The sequence below is a fragment of the Vombatus ursinus genome, unplaced genomic scaffold (genome assembly GCF_900497805.2).
Source record: "Vombatus ursinus unplaced genomic scaffold, bare-nosed wombat genome assembly UNPS02014820.1, whole genome shotgun sequence".
NCBI classification, from domain to species: Eukaryota; Metazoa; Chordata; class Mammalia; order Diprotodontia; family Vombatidae; genus Vombatus; species Vombatus ursinus.
Genome location: NW_020954598.1, coordinates 471,521 through 488,436, shown reverse-complemented (window position 1 = coordinate 488,436; position 16,916 = coordinate 471,521). Strand labels below are relative to the sequence as shown.

Sequence of the window (16,916 nt, the reverse complement as noted above, 5' to 3'; positions counted from 1 at the left end):
ACACACACACACACACACACACACACACACAGACACTGTGTTTCACCCCAGTGGCAGCTCCCATTCCCCTGTCTGAGTTCACGGAGGGCTTTGGAAAGTGACTCATCCCTTACTTTGGCACTAGTGGGTTTATTACAGAAGACAAGAAAGAAGTTTTGCAGACAGTGGGGAGTTGATTCTGTGACAGCTCTGTGATTTAGGGCGTATCTGGTCAGCGTTTACTGTTCCCAGAAAGTGAGAGCCCAGGACCCAGCAGCCGAGGAGGCAGTCCGCCCGCCTGCTGCCTGGAGAGAGGCAAGGACCAGGCAGATTCCTCCCAGGCCACGCAAATGGGCGCTCCTCCCTCCTTCACAATCTGCTGCTTTGACTTATAACCTGCCAAGCAGCCTCTAAGGGAGCTTCATTGGTTCAGCAAGTGGTACAACCGTTTACTTTTTTTTTTTTTAACCCATCTATTTATATACATTTTTTTTTTCTTTAAATCATGAAGAAGGAAGTAACTTGAAACCTCTGCTTAGAGAGCTGGCTCCCCCTCAGCGAGTGAGAAACACAAAGAGTTCGGGCCAGGGTTTGTTCCAGGGCAGGTCAGAGGACTGTTTGGTGACTAGAACCTGGTGTGTGTGGCAGCTGCCTTTTGTGGAGCTTGGAGGACGTCCTGGATGAGGCTCCATTGGCTCAGCGGCTGCTGGATTGGTCTCCTTTGGATGCTCGAGACATGAAGGGGGATGGAAGTGCTGTGTGGAATCTAATGTGGAAATACTGCATCTCAGTCAGGACCGTCAGGTACAGTGGGCTGCCCAGTGCTACTGAGTCCCTACCTCCCCCATCCTGGGGCTGCCAACAGATGCCCACTTAGCCCGAGTGAGCAGCTCAGAGGAGAGGGAGCTGGCTTTGTGCCAGGACTAGCGGCACCTCTGCCTAGGGTCTCGGCAGTAGCTTGACTTCTACCAGGGGCTAACAGCCTGGGCTGTGGTAAAAAGCTCTGGGGGATTTCTCTGCCTGGTCAGCTGGTCGAGGCTCCTTTTGTCCATAGCAAGGGGGAAAGTTGAGTGAAAAGGATTTTGGATTGGCTGCTTACATTTTGGAAAATGGACCGGGCAGCAGCAAGGTTGTAAATACCGGAGACTGCCTACAAATGACAGCATCAGGCCGTTAAGACTGTTCTGGCAGCTGTGGAGGGGTCAGAGAGAGACCAAGGAGAGACAGGGGTCTCTTCTGGCTTACTGGCTTCCCACTCAGGGAAGGAGAGGGGAGGAAGGCAGTGTGTGGGTTGAAAGGGGTTGGTGAGGGATGGGAGCGATTTGGTGAAGAAATGGGAACAATGCAGGCAAAATGTGGGGAGAGATGCAGCGTACAAGTGTGTGTTTGTGCAATAACGTGTGAGTGAGTGGGCGGGTATACAGTATAATGTCAGGTGGGGTGTGGTATCATGTATATAGTATTTCCACATAACAGATATATCATCTCACACAGTAGAGAAAATATGAAAGTACGGATATAGAGGGGGTGAGTGTATTGGGTGGATCTGTGTGTAGCAGACAGTATGAAACACATGTACAGTATGGCCCATACATGAATACACATGTTTGTGCCAGGGAGGCTATGAGGGGGAAGGGGTGTGGTTCATGCATGTGTGTGGACAAGTGCGCAATGAAGTATGAGATGGGGAAAGATATGAATATGTGTGCAGATTAACAATTGTCATTTGCTCAGTTTTTTTAGTCCTGTCCAACTCTTTGTGACCTATTTGGGGTTTTTTTTGGCAAAGATACTGGAGTGGTTTGCTATTTTCATCTCCAGCTCATTTTATAGGTGAGGAAACTGAGGCAAACAGGCTTAAGTGACTTGCCCAGGGTCACACAACTAGCAAGTATATGAGGCTAGATTTGAACTCAGGTCTTCCTGACTTCAGGCCTGGCGTTCTAATCACTTCACCACCTAGTTGCTTGATTAAAAATTAGAATTCAGTAAATATCTATGTCCAGGCTCAGAGAGAGGAGCTGGGAGCAGCCTCCTTAATTCCTGTGTGGGGGTGGGCACCTAAGCCCTGCTAGTTCCATTTGGGGAGCAGCTTAGACTTGGCCTTCAGTGCCATTTGAACAACATTCCTCACTAGAACCAAGGTGGGCTAAGGATTAAGATAACTAGCCCTCCAAGAAACCCCTGCCTAAGTCACTGTCTCCATCTAGCGGGGGTCCTACAAGTACCACTTAACCACGCCTCACTACCAATATGGGTAATGGGTGGCATAGGGGACAAAGCACTGGGCTTGGAGTTAGGAAGACCTGAGTTTGAATCCTGTCCCAGATACTATCTCTAAGGCAAATCACTTCACCTCTCTCAGCCTCAGTTGCCCTATCTATCAAATGGCTCCTACCTCCCAGAGTAATGGTAAGAATCCAATGAGATAAAATATCCAAATTGCTTTTCAAACTTCAAGCACTAAATAGATGTTAGCCTTCATGATTTACTTATTTATTCATCATTGTTGCTATTGTTAATCTTGTTGCTACAGCTGCTGCTGTTGTTATTATCTTTATGAGTCTGGCCTAAACTTAGTTGAATTAAGTTTGGGGGGCGATACTGGCTCAGTTCCTGAGAAGGTCTCGGGGAGGAACAAGGCTAATGAGCTATTCTTAAAAGACCCTAAAATTGAGAAGCAAAATTAGCTGGGGGAAAGACTGCAAGTAGCCTGGGCACGTGGACGCCTCCTGGACCAGAGTACCCAGAATGGGAGGATTTTCCTCCACTGGCAGGAGGCAGTGGAACGCCCCATGACAGAGTGGGAGATTCTAGGCATCTGTTCTCATCATCATCCAGAAACGGTGGGAAAAGGCCTCCCTGGGCCCCTGGGTCTCTCTCTCTCTCCCTTTCTCTCTGGAGGCAGTGTGGTCATGGGGGCAGGGCTGCCTAGCTTGCTCAGTACCTTGTGGTCGCTCTTTCCTCTGGCTGCATCTGTATCTTCCTCGTGGCTTGTTTTTCTGGTTTTAGGGGATTGGTTACTTGCAAACCTCAAATGTTGTTTTCTTACTAACTATGAGTGAGTGGGCTGTGTGGCTGCCCAAGACCTCATTCATGAGCAGACAGGCCATGGGGGCTGGGAATCCACCCTTCCTTGCTGTCTTAAATTTAAAAGTATCCCTGTTAATCAACAACACCGATTTTTCTCATTGTCAGGGGTGCTGGCTTATACATACATACATACATACATACATGTATATACATATATATATTTGTGTATGCATGTATGTATATATGTATGTATGTATGTATGGTGTGTCCTGGCAACCATCCTACCAGGGAGGTTTAAACCTATCCTCCATGCTCTTTATTGATACAGCCTACACATCTCCTACTTCCCAAGACAATGGAAGGTCGATTATGGCAAACTACTTGCCCTTGTACTTCTAAAGGACTGCTTCTAAAGATTCCTCTGGGACTACAGATGACTCCCAAAAGACTCCTAGAACTGAAGATGTTAGAATTGGAAGGGATCTCAAAGATTACGTAGTTCAATACCCTCATTTTACAGAAAAGGAAACTGAGGCTCAGGCAGGTGAGTTCATTTAAGGCCATTCACCCATTTATTTAACAGATATCTACTAAAGACCCTCTGTGTTCAGAGCACTGCAGAAGATGATGGGGGAAATAGAAATTTTAGATAAACCATTTACCTCAACTTTATGGAGCTTATAGTCTGGTCTAGGAGGGGAATAGATAACATACAAAGACAGCTGTCATACAAAATAATATATAAGGGCATTGGAGAGATAGAATATGGTATTACATGAAGGCTGAGAGGGAAAATGATTACTTGAAAGGGGGATAATCAAAGGCTTTCTGAAAAAGGTGGCATTTGCCAGTTTGTAGCAAAGGTGCCCATCACCCTATCATCACTCCCTTCCCCCTCCACCCAAGAACATCAGGAAAGCTCCCACATCAAGCCTAGTCTGTTTCTCAGAATAAAACTTATAGGGATTATATCTACTGGGTTTTTTTTAAATAACATTGTGGTTGCTGCCATCCTGGTTCACCTAGTTGAAATGAACAGATCTCTGAATCCTCTAGCCCTCACCCTCATTCCTCCTCACTGTTACGTAAAACTTCAAGCTTTGAAAGGTTTAGGAATACTGTCTGTCCAAGTAGCCATCACATCTCAGAGAAGCTAAGGAAAGAAAGAAAGCTAGGGATCTCTTCAGGTTCCACCTAGCTGAGGCAAAGAGACCCTTTCAGAAGCCCCAGTTTTCCATGAGCCATCACGCAAACTGAATACAATCAAGAAACATTAATTAAGCACCTTCTGCATGCCAGACACCAGGATAGATACTGAGAATTCAGTGAGGAAAACGAAACAGTTCTTGCCCTCAAGAAATTTATATTCTATTAGGAGACAGTATGTATATATACAAGTATGTATTCAAAATAAATAGAAGGTATGGGGTGGGGAAGGAGGAGACACCAGCAGCTGCAGGATCAGGAAAGACTTCATGTACATGGTGTTGCTTGAGCAGAATTTTGAAGGACATAAAGGTCTATAAGAGGCAAAGGGAAAGATGGAATCTACTTCCGGAATCAGGTGTGGAGACTGGAGATGAACATTCTTTGTAAGGAGCAGCAAGAAGGCCAGTATGGGTACAGGAAGGTAAAGTGTAATAAGTTTGAAAAGGTAGGTAAGAGCCATGTTTGAAGGGCTAGGTGGCACAATGGATAGAGTGCCAAGCCTGGAGTCAAGAAGACTCATCATCCTGAGTTCAAATATGACCTCAGACACTTAATAGCTGTGTGACCCTGGGCAAGTCACTCAACCCTATTTGCCTCAGTTCCCTCATTTGTTGCCTCCAGGGAATGCAGTTTGAAATACTCAGTGGGCAACTGAACATACCTGATCTCAGGAGAAAGATTAGGGCTGAATTTGGTAGTCATCTGGGTAGAGATGCCAATCGTAAGAGTTGATGAAGGTACTGAGAGAATGAAGAGAAAAAAATAAGAGAAAATCTGGGACAAAGCCATGGGGCACACTCACAGTTACGGGACATGATATGAAAGATGAACCAAAAAAAAGAGATTGAGAAGGAGCAGTTAGATTGGTACAGGAAAACCAAGGGAGAGCAAGGTCACAAAGACCAGAAGAGGAGAGAGTGTCTAAGAGGAGACCGAGGTTAACGGAGTCAAATGCTGCCCAGGGGTCAAAAAGGATAAAAAGTTTAAAAAGACCATCCAGTTTGACGGTTGACGGATCATTAGTAACTTTGAAGAAGAGAGCAGCTTCAGTTGAGTGACGAGGTCAGAAGCCAGATTACAGAGGGGTTGAGGAGTGAGTGAAAAGAGAGGAAGTGGAAACCACAGGTGTAGATGACTTTTCTAGGAGTTTCTCTATGAAAGAGAGGAAGGAAAAGAAATGTTTAGTCCAGCCAGCATTTATCGGACATCTGGCATACTATATACAAGACTAGTGTCTAACCACTGGGTTACAAAGACACAAATGAAACTGTCCCCACCCTCAAGAAAACATTAACAGAAACCCCTCATGTCAGGGAGAGAAGGGAAACGGAGAAGGGATATGATTTTATATCAGTAACATTCTTAGAAAGTCCCACACTCCAGAAGGAGAGCACTGGGCAGAATCTCTTTGGGCTGACCCTGGGAGGGATCATTCCGTGACTGGAGATCATAGAGCCGTAGTTCCATAGAATAGGAGAGTTGAAAGGGAGATTAAAAATTAAATTTTTAAAAATTAAAATGAAAAATTAAAAGGCACAAAGTCCTGTTCCCTCATTTTTCAAAGGAAGAAGCTGAGGTCCAGAGAAGGGAAGAGATGCCCAATTTTACACTGGAGTTTCCCTTACCCAGGACAGGAACTCAGATCCCCTGGTTTTCAGTATGGTATTCATAGGGTCACAGACTCATAAATTTAGAGCTGGAAGGGATTTTAGAGACCATGGAGCCTAATCCCCACTCCCACTCCCAATTTTACAAATGAGGAAACTGAGGCATAGAGCAGTTAAGTCACTTTCTCAGAACCACAGAGGTCATAAGTCTCTGAGGCAGGATTTGAACGGAGGTCTTCCAAACTCCCGAGTCCAGCTCTCTGTTCTTTCGTAGAAGGGGATCATGATATCATAGGACTGGCGCTGCTAGAGATCTCAGACATCATCTAGTCGAGGAGTTCTTAATTTTAGGTCCATGAAGTTTTTTTAAAAATATTGTGAGAACTATTTCAATCTAATTGGTTTCCTTTGTAATTTTATGTTTTTATTGAATGCGTTTAAAAACGTGATTCTGAGAAGGGGTCCATAGATTTCTCTAGGTTGCCAATGGAGTCCATGACACAAAGAATGTTAAGTACTCTTGAACCAGTCCTACTTCATAAAATAATTTTACAGGTGAGGACACTGGCTAAGTGGTTAGCTCAAGCTTACACAAGTACTAAGTAGCACTGTAGAATTTGAACTCAGGTCCACTGTGTTGAAATCTCTAGGATCAGCTAACCCTCTACTCCCTAACATGGCATCTTGGGTGCCCACCCCAACCTCCAGCGGGACAGAAAACTGCCCAGGACCCACCTCTAGGAAGGAGAAGCAGTCGTAAATTAAATGAGCATAACAGTTGTTGAGACAGATGTTGGCTTGCGTAATTGGCATTTCATTCATTCGAAGGCTACACTTAGCACCTCTAAACACAGAGAGGAAGCTCCTGTGGTTAGCACAGGCAGTAGCATGTCATTCAGCTTGGTTAATGGCTCCCTCCTTCAGCTACCTAACTACCCCCTTGCCTCCCTGGCATGGGCTGAGGACTCATCAGCAGGCATTGCTGGCAGAGGCTGATGAGGCTGCTTGCTTGAGCTGCTGTAGGCCAGCTCCTCCTAAGTTTCGCCACCTGGTGCAGTACACGTGGGCCATCCCGGACCGTGGGACCCCTGCCCCTCCTCATGGAAGTCCTCACCCTTAAGGACAGGACGGTCCATGTGCACAGTCACAGGCCTGGAGCTAGTAAATGGAAAAGGCAGCCCAGGCTGCCTTAGTCAGCAGGTCTGGAGCCCACAGAGAGTAAATTGGAGGGTTGAGAAGAGAGCAGTGCATAGTTTTCAGCTTGCGTCTGAAAATTCCACATCTGAGGCATGGAGGAGAGGCAGTGTCGATCCAGCGTCTCTGCTGCTCACATCTGGAAAAACAAAAAGGTCTGAATGGTCAGAAGGGCCTGCTGCCACTCAAAGGTCAGTTCCAGAACTGTTCTAGGAACGGCTCTGGGCTTTTCTCTCTTTCTCTACTTCCCACTTCTGTGGCTGGTCACATCCTCAGGGAGAGAAGCGAAGGGGTGAGTGGAAGCTGCCGATGGCAGGGTGGCCCTGGCTGACCTCTCAGGGGCCGAGAACACTAGCCCAGCCAGGCAGAGGGAGCAGCCTACTTGTGGGGAGGCCTAGGCTGAGCCTCCAAAGTCCAGCCCTTGAGTAGGTGTGCCGAGAGCTAAACTCCACACTTCATCCACACTGGACCTGGAATCTCTGCAGTTTCGTCTAGGTGAGTCAAGACTTTCAAGGTCTTTCCTCAAAAACAGGGGTTTTGGACCTTTTTGGTATCATAGAGCCCTTTGGCAGCCCCCTTCTCAGAATAATATATCCAAATGCATAAATAAAATACATGGATTATGAAGGAATATTATATATATTATATATATATATATATATTTTTTTTTGGTAAGAGCAGTTGGGGTTAAGTGACTTGCCCAGAGTCACACAGCTAGTGAATGTTATGTGTCTGAGGCCGGATTTGAACTCAGGTCCTCCTGCCTCCAGGGCCGGTGCTCCATCCACTGTGCCACCTAGCTGCCCCAGAAATATAATTTTGAAATGTAATTATCGGAACATTAAAAAAAACACAAGTTCACAGAGTCCAGCTTAAGACTAAGTAAAGAGCTGGCATAGTCTTATTCGTCAGTGTGAGGTTAAAGGCACTGCATTATCAGATCATAGAAATGGAGCTCCGAGAAACCTCAGAAGCCATCTAGAATAACCCCTTCCTTGTACAGATGAGGAAACTGAGGCCCAGGGAGATAAAGTGCCCAGTCGCACAGATAGTAAATGACAGAAAGTAAATGATAGGCTTGAACTTAGGCCCTCTGACTTCAAATCTAGCATTTGTTTCACTACTGGTTCTCTCTGCCTGTGGGACATTTTTCTGCCTTTGGATGATATAGTGGACTTGGAATCAAGACTTGAGTTCTACTAGCTGAATGACTCAGAGCAAGCCCAGCTCTCCATGCCTCAGTTTTCTGCCATAAAACAAGGAGGTTGGACATATTTCTAAATCCGTGATCCTGTGGTCCTCTTTCTGTGATTGTTACTGTCTGCGTATTTCTCTAGTCTTTGAAGAGAGACAGGAACAGCCTGCAAATAAATGACTCGCTTTTGAGGTCAGGCAGCAAAATTGTTTTTTGAATCTGACGTTATTTTGGGAAAGGCAGCAAGCACCCTGAGAACAAATGAACAGTTGGAGCTGACAGGCAATCAGGGCAAGCCGCTTGTTTTGGAAAATGAGAGTTTCCCCGAGAGGCATTGATTAGAGGGGGTTCACCAAGAGCAGGCAGGTGCAGGCTCTCCAGAGGTCCCATCCCCAGTGAAAGGCTCTGATCTTCCTTTGGGGCTGCTCTGTGTCTCATTCAAGCAGCCTGCCTAACAAGGTAGGGAAGTCCTTGTCTCAAGCCTAGTCAAGGCCAAGTCAGTGCCCAAGACATGTGCCCCTGAGGAGTGGCTCTTTGTGTGTCCCCACCTCCATCCCTGTCTCTGGCTCATGGGCTGGTCACCGGATGTCCCAAGTCCAGACACATGGCAAGGAGTAGGGCTGCTACTTATTCACATCATCATCGGAGAGCTGCTGTGGCCTTCTGACACACAGTCCTCAAGAGGACACTTATCCTGGAGCCCACCAGACCCTCCTGTGTGACAAAAGGGGTCAGAATCTTAGGGTCTTCGTCCTCATCTAAATCCTAATAGGAGGAGTCCCCTGGTTTCTTCAAGTTCAAGGAGTTAACTGACAGTGGAGTACTGGGTCATCTTAGCCCTGGAGTAGACGTTGGGAAAGGGTGTGGTTATATACATGGGCAGATTTTGTGAACTTTAGAGAGACTTGGTGATGGATACTGTTCTGTTAGCTTCAGTGAAATGCAAGGGATTAGGGGGTGGGGAACCTTGCAGCTTAGAGCCAAGCAAAAGACCTGTTGAAATGCAAGGGAGGGGGGCAGAGGGATTGCTAAATCAGGGAAGCCCAATGGGGAAGTGATGATATCAGCACGCACATGTCACTGCTTCCCATTTCCACTTGTGATGGAGAGGCCAAAGATGGGGGCGGGGGAAAAGAAAAGATCTGTGATTTGGGCAAGGGGATAGGGTCTCTGGGTGACGTGTGGGTACAGGGGGGCAAAGACTGTGATAGCAGACTTGCACTACCTATCCCACCCTTACTCCCCCCACCCCACCCCACTTCCACCTTCCCTCATTATTATAACACCCAGAATCACCAGCCTAACCCTTGTCCTCCATCTCTCCATCCCACTGCCAAGAGTCACCTGACTGACACAGATTTCAGACAAAGAGAGACTGGAGCCCTAGCAGGAGAGCCAATGGCCGGGGGCCGTTGGTGGCATCCAGAGCCTGGGTACGGCTTCCACCTTCCTCCAGTGCCCTCATTCACCCCCAAACCTCTTTCAGAATAAATGAAACGGGGTGTGCTAGGGGAGCCAGCCACCTGTTGGGTTTTGCCTTTTGTTCTCAGGCTCAGGCTGGGCTCTCAGTTTCTGAGTGGTGAAGGGTGAGGGATACTAAAGGCATTGTGAGGCCACCATTTGCATCTGGGTCGAGCGCTCCACCTGAGGTCGGCTCTTTCAGGAAACAGGACGTTAACGACCACAGAGAAACCCTAGAAGCTTAGAAACCTGAGTAGCCAGCAGGAGCGAGGTTCACAGAGGCAGCTGTATCATTTATTGACCAAGAGACGTTTTTAGGAGGGTGCGGTGTGGAGCCACCTGGTAAAGTCATTATTCTCTTTGAAGGGCTGGGTCCTGGAAGGGGTTGGACTGTCCTGTATCCCTGAGCAGATCTAGACAGGAGGAGTCCCTAGGGGCCAAGCCAGTGGGTGGAGGACCAGGGATTGGCTTAGAAGGCTAGAGTCTATGTCTTTACCACGTGGGCATGTAGGATGGTTTTCCGGACCTGTACTAAGAAGGAAGTTAGACTCCAGATCTTGTGGCTGCTGAGCTTGACAGTGTTGGGCTGACAGAGGGTGTGGATGGGTGAGCAGGCCTGATCCCTGTGTGGCTTCTGACTGGCGCCCCTCAAGTGCCAGGGAGGTTTCTTATGCCCACTCCAGAAAAACGTGAGTACTCGGTGCTGCCCGTCTGTTTCCCCAGTCGGCGTCGTTTCTACCGAGGAAGCATCTAGACCGAGAATTGACAAAATGTTCATGGTGTCTAATGCCTTAATGAATGATGCATTGTTTAAGATGAAACATCACTGGCAAGCTACTCTTTCCCATAGAGGCCATAAATTTACGATGACCAGCTAGCACATCAGACAGGCTTGTGCAGGGCGGTGCTGAAATGTGTTTTCTGAGTTTGCCATCTGCTTCTTTTCACAGTTTTGGGTGTCTGAAGGCTGAGCCTTTCTCGGTGGTTGTCTGCGATCCTGCTTTCTCCTTCCTTCTCCCCCCCCCCCCCCCAGGTATTAGCTGAGCCATAGGTAGGCTGTTTGCATCTCATTCATTTTTCCTCAGCAGCTGCTATAAGGGGAAGGATGGGAGGCATCTGTGCTTAATGCACTATGAGCCTGCAGCTAGAAGGAAATTCATTATCTCTTGTTATAATTAAACTGCCAGATCCTTGTGGAGGGACTGAAATACTTCAAATGCACCTCCTTCCCTTCCAGGGAGGAAAGAAGCACAGGGTTGGTTTATGGCCCTGAGGTTGGCATCCAGGAGTTTGGTACAGTCCCAATGCACACTTTGCTGTTGCTCGGGTCCCTTCTCATGCATTTCGGACTACATTTAGCACCTGCCCATTCTCCTTTGGAGACCTTTGGGTTGACTGGGGGGGAAGGGGCGATGGAGTGGCAGTAGGGGAACATGAAATTCTGTGTGGTGCCATAGAATAGAATAGAAATTTGGATCTGGGGTCAGAGGGCCTTGAGCATGATTCCTAACCTTACCACTTACTGCCTGTCAGCCAGTCACTTTTCTTCTTCTCTGGGCCTCAGTTTCTTCATCTGTAAAATGAAAGAGAGCTAGACTAAATACTAATGTGATCTTGGGCGATGTTTACCTCTCTGGGCCTCTTCATTTAAAAAATGGAAAGGTTGGGTTATGATCTCTGAAGCTCCTTCTTGATTTATGTCCATGATCCTAAAGGTCTCTTTAAATTCTAAGTCTGTAATCCAAAAACGATTCTTTCGGCAGCAATATTTGTGTATGTATCCATGCATATATATAGTGTGTATACCTGTAAATAGATATGTGTACATATCTATATCTATATCTATATATATATATATATATTATAGATAGGCTTAGAATGTGGACTTTGGTCACCTGTCCTAGGTTCTGTCTATGTTTTACAGATCCAGGCTGAACCAGGGGTAGTACAGGCAGTTTGGGCTGTACCAAGCAACCACTTGTCCTGGGGGCTTAGATCAGGGGAGCAAAAAGTAAATAGAAGTATGAAATATAAATGTGTAGGTAGAAGCATGAAGTAGAAGCGTGTAAATATGTGTGAAATATAAGTGTGGAAATACATGTGAAATATAAGTGTGTAAATATAAGTGTGAAATATGTGTGAAAAAAGTAAGGGAATAAAGTGAAGAGGCAGAATGATTTGTGGCTCAGAAACTCAGAAACTCCCTAGTCATGGGATCATATCATCGTAGGTCTGGGGCTGGAAAGGACTTAAAGATAGGCTGTGAAGGCCAACCCCCTCATCTTACTGAGGAAGAGCCCAAGTCACAGACAGGTGAAGGGACTTGCCCAAAGTCACTCAGGAGAGGAGCTGATAGAGATAAGATTTGAACTCAGTACCTCTGACTACAAAGCCTATATGGTAGCACAAAGGAGCACTGCTTTTAGTTAACTATGTCCTGGAGAAGGAACAGGAAACAGTCTTGGTCAGGTTCTCTAGAAGCCGCTGTTGATTTTCAGGGGGCCAGGATGTTCTATGCAGTTCATTTTCCTCTGGGTAATGCGAGCTATTGATTTTAGCTCCTTGTGTGCACTGGGGACAAGATGATAACTTTCTAATGAAACAGTAGATATGAGCCTTGTTGAAAGGCTGGTGGATAGCCCAGGCACAAAGCCGGGAACTCATCCATCCATCCATCCATCCATCCATCTCTTCTTTTGTCCCATGAAGTACATGGGGGTCATGCCCATGAGGAAGTGGAAAGAATGATGGCCTTGGAGTCAGGAGACCTGGGTTAGAGAGTCTGCTCTGACTTTTACTTATTATCTGACCTTGAGCCTCAGTTTCCTCATTTTTAAAATGGGGATAGGACTTTTACTACCTGTCTCCTGTGATGAGGAAAGTACTCCATAATCTTTTTTTTTTTTTTTAGGCAATTGGGGTTAAGTGACTTGCCCAGGGTCACACAGCTAGTAAGTGTCAAGTGCTTGGTCTGAGGCTGGATTTGAACTCAGGTCCTCCTGACTTCAGAGCCGGTGCTCTATCCACTGCGCCACCTCACTGAAACTCCATAATCTTTAAGGAGCTATGAACATGCAACTTTTTATTCTTATTCCCTTCACCAACGTGACCTCCACCTAGCAATGCTACCATTGGCCAATCTAGCCTGAGAGGTAGTCACACTGAACACTTTGGAATGCAGACATTTTTAAATGAGCTTCTTCTATCCTTACAAATATACCTCTGGCTTTAACTCCAGTTTCCGATGTGAGCTTCTCATTTCCTTATTAGGCTGATAGATGAGGGGAGCGTTACTGAATAGAACGTATCTGGATTTCACGGATGTTCTTCGCAAAGTCTTTGATGATATCTCTGAGACAAGATAGAGAGATGTGGACTGGAATCTATTCAATGCTAAATCATTCATCTTGGGCAAGACTTTGTACCAGGTATTAGGACTACAAATACGTAAGGAAAAACAGCCCCTACCTTCAAGGAGCTAATGAATGGCAATGCATTTAGGTAGATTCATAATGAATTGGATGAGGGCACCCAAAGGAGGCTGATTCGTGCAACCTTGTCAACAAATCATTGCTTTGTCAAGTAAAATTGTCAAGCTGTAGGATGTTAGAGCTGAAAACGACCAAGAGAGTATCAAGTTCTACAACTACTTTACAGATGAGGAAACCAAGGCCCAGAAAGACTAAACAATTTGAAAGTGCTTTGTAACAGATAACTCCCCCTCCCAAAAAAGTAAGCCATTGTGATCACTCAAAATATTCAAGTAAATCTGTGACCTTATTCTCGTGGGTATTATGCCAATCATATCCCATTCAAGACTGGTCATCCTGTTTGACTCCTCTCCATGTCCTCCCATAAGTTTGCTATAGGGAGTCCATCCAATGTGTTGAGGGTCTTCCTCACTTTCACTGACGCCTCCTAGATACCAGCAGAACACATGGGCTTTCCTTCCATTCCTCATTTCTACCACCATGTTCTTTTTTGTTCATATGTTTCTTCAATGAATCCTTTATCCCAATTCTCTGTGATTCCTCACTTATAATGAGTTATAACCTATTTCTTCTCTATCAGATTGTGAGCTCCTTGAGGGCAGACACTGTCTTGCTTTTATTTTTGTACCTCTAGCACTTAGCACAGTACTTTATACACAGTACTAACTTAATAAATGCCTTTTTTACTTATTCATTCATTGCCCTCTGAGCAATATTCTTGTTCAGCTCTTCAGAGACTATTATCAGTCAGTAAAAATTTATTAAGTGCCCGCTATGTGCCAGGCAGTGGGCTGAGGGCTAGGAAAACAAAATAAAGGTAAAAAACATGAGAAAGACAACATGCAAACAACTCTGTACAGACAAGGCATAGACAGGATAAATCAGAAATAATTAATAGAAGGAAGGCACTAGAAACTAGAGGTATCAGGAAAGGTTTCCTATAGAAGGTGGGAGTTTAGCTGGGACTCAAGGGAAGTCAGGAGGCAGAAATGAGGAGGGAGAGCACTGCAGGCATGGAGGACAGACAGAGAGAATGCATACAGTTGGGAAATGTTATGCCCTATGATTCAAAACCATACCACACTATGATTGCTATCATGACTTAAAATGATGATCAGTCAGCCACTCCCTGATCTGAAGGAGAAAAGGGGTCATCTATAAACTCGAACAAAGGAAAAACAGAAAGAGAGTAAAGAATGTTGGAAAGATGAGAACTTCAAGTATTATTTTTGCTAAAAGAAAAAATAGGAAACATTGAGTTGTAAGAATTCAACCATCACGTTATTGCAAGAATATCAGCAAACATTCAGGAACATGAACATTCCTTGGCAGCTACTCAGACAGCAGATGAGCATTGACAAGGAAAGTCAATGGCCAGTTACTGGACCAAGGGGGCAATTTATGGAGGATACTAGAAATCACCCTAGACTTGGAGCACTGATCTAATTGGATCTTTGCTGCTAACTCCGTATGGAACAGTAGGCAAGTCACTCTCTCCATCTGCACCTCATTTTCCTTATCTAGCAAATTACTTGAAGCAGATGATTTCTGAGGTCTCTTTTGAGCTCTAATAGCCTTTGCTTCTGTAATCTGGTCTATTAAAGGGCTCTGTCTTAGACTTTGTTCTGTCCAACATTTAATTATCTGTCCCTTGAACACAACCTTCCATCTCCCAACTGGGCATTTTCACTGGCTCTGCCCAATGGCTGCAATTTTCTCCCTCCTCGCTTCCCTGGCTTCTTTTAAGCCCACTGTCTGCAAGAAGCCTTTTGTTTTAAGTCCTTATTCTTAGTTCCTTCCTTCTGAGATTATCCCCAGTTTAGCCTGTCTCTGTTTTGTATGAAAATAGTAGTTTGCATGTTGTCTGATGGGAGAGACGAAGGATTATTTTTATTTCTTTTTTTCCACTTTTGTATCCCCAACCTTCAGCCCAACGTCTGACACATACTAGGTACATAATGCTTGTTGACTGATAATGACTTGAATAAAAACATTCAAAGCACAATTATCAAATTTTAGGCAGCACAAAGCTGAGGTGGAAACTCATCTGTCAGGTAACAAAATCAAAATCCGAGAAAGTCTTGCTAGCTCGTAGACAAAGCCAAAACTAACAAGATGAAATTCAGTGAGGCCAGAGGTGAAGTCTTGCAATTTAGATTCTAAAAAGCAGTAACATAAGTCCATGATGGAGACCATCAGTGTCGACCAATCAGGGGCCCTGCCCTAAATAACTCCCATAAATAGAGCTCTCCTGGTTTAACAACGGTTCAAATGAAAAAGAAATTAGTGTTTTCGATAGCCCACAACCAGCTCAGTATGAGTCAACAGTGTGACTTGGCAGCCAGAAACACCTAAAACACCGTCTTAGCCATCAGTAATAGAGGCAGCATGTCCAGATCCCAGGCGGTAAGTGTTTCATTGTGTTCTGACTTCAGATCCAGCATTCTTTTCATTGGGCTACACGGCCTCTCAAGAAAAGACTTCAACGTGGTAACTAGCTTCAGATATTTGAAGGATTGTCTGTTGAAAGAGGGACTACGTTTATGGTCTGGGAGCTTTGATCCCAGCTGTCCTCCCCCAACATGCTATGTGACCTTAGGCAGGTCTCTGGATATCTCTGAGCCTTGTTTCTTCATCTTAACTCTGGTAAAAATCTGTCTTTACAGAATAAGCCAGGAGAAAAGACATTCTGCCTTACTCCAAACAAACAAAAAGGGATTGAAAACAGCCAACTTATTCTAAAGCATTCTGTTAGGTGAAAATATTCTGTTCATTTGAATAATTCTGGGAAAGAAAATATTTTAGTGCTCCTTTTTTTTCATTGATCAATCTAGATCGGCAGCCACATAAAATAGCTACTAAGCATCTTTCAAACTTTCTTGACCTGTCGTCACCATTTTGAGCATTTAAGATTTCAATTAAGATTGTATTTTCTCTAAAGACCACACAGTTAACTACAAGCCCAACCAATGAGGAGCCTGAGCTGGTAAATTTCTGGGCGTAACAAAGTGACCACTCCTATTTCTGAGCCCTCCAGATACTTTGGACCTCTCATTATGAATTCACATTCTGCATTGTATTATTATTATTTGTGTTAGTGCCTTATCTTGCATGAAGTAACTGTAAACTCCATGAGGGCAGGGACTATATTATTTTCTATATCCACACCTTGCATACAGAAGGAACTCAGTAAACATCTGTTAAGTTGATGGATTAGTGAGTTAAATCATTCCACAAATCGATGCTGAACTCAAAAAGATTATATCAGGTGAGCATGCTAGGCACTGTGGGAGACATGGAATGGCTCTGGAGGAACTCCCAAAAGGAGCTTCAGTCTAAATGAGAAGAAAGAATATAGAAACCATGTAAGTTAACACTACTTCAGTGTTTCCATTTGTAAATAGGGAAGAAGTTATTTCTAGGAAAGATGAAAAGATTTCTCAGAAGTTTGGTGAGGACTGGTTTCTTAACCTTTGTTAGGCAAAAGGGAGTTGCAGCTGTCTCTGACACTTCTAGCATGTGACTTCAAAGGTTCTGCTTGACCTCTCCTAGAAATCCTTATTTAATAATCGCAACAGGAAATCATTTAGGGTGAGAGGTCGAGGGAAAAGTGAAAATCCCAGATGGTCATCATTTTCAAGGAGATCTATCTACCCGTTGAAATCCCTTGCTAACCTGTTTCATCAGTGCTAAGAGTAGTTAGCACATTTTTCTAGCCCATTTCATTCATGCCTCCGTTCAGTTCAA

General features: G+C 45.0%; 1 protein-coding gene across 3 annotated transcripts in view; it reads left to right on the top strand.

The window, feature by feature from the left end:
- The first annotated feature begins 497 nt into the window (after window positions 1-497).
- Window positions 498-16,916, top strand: part of IQSEC1 (IQ motif and Sec7 domain 1) — a 208,750-nt gene continuing 192,331 nt past the window's right edge. For 2 of the 3 annotated variants that reach the window (XM_027837064.1, XM_027837067.1), the window contains exon 1: window positions 498-783. In XM_027837064.1, the coding sequence (XP_027692865.1) occupies window positions 716-783 (68 nt within the window). In that variant the 5' untranslated portion in view covers window positions 498-715. Of the gene's footprint in view, window positions 784-10,269; window positions 10,368-16,916 lie in introns of those variants that run through there. The other variant, XM_027837066.1, reaches the window with a different exon arrangement.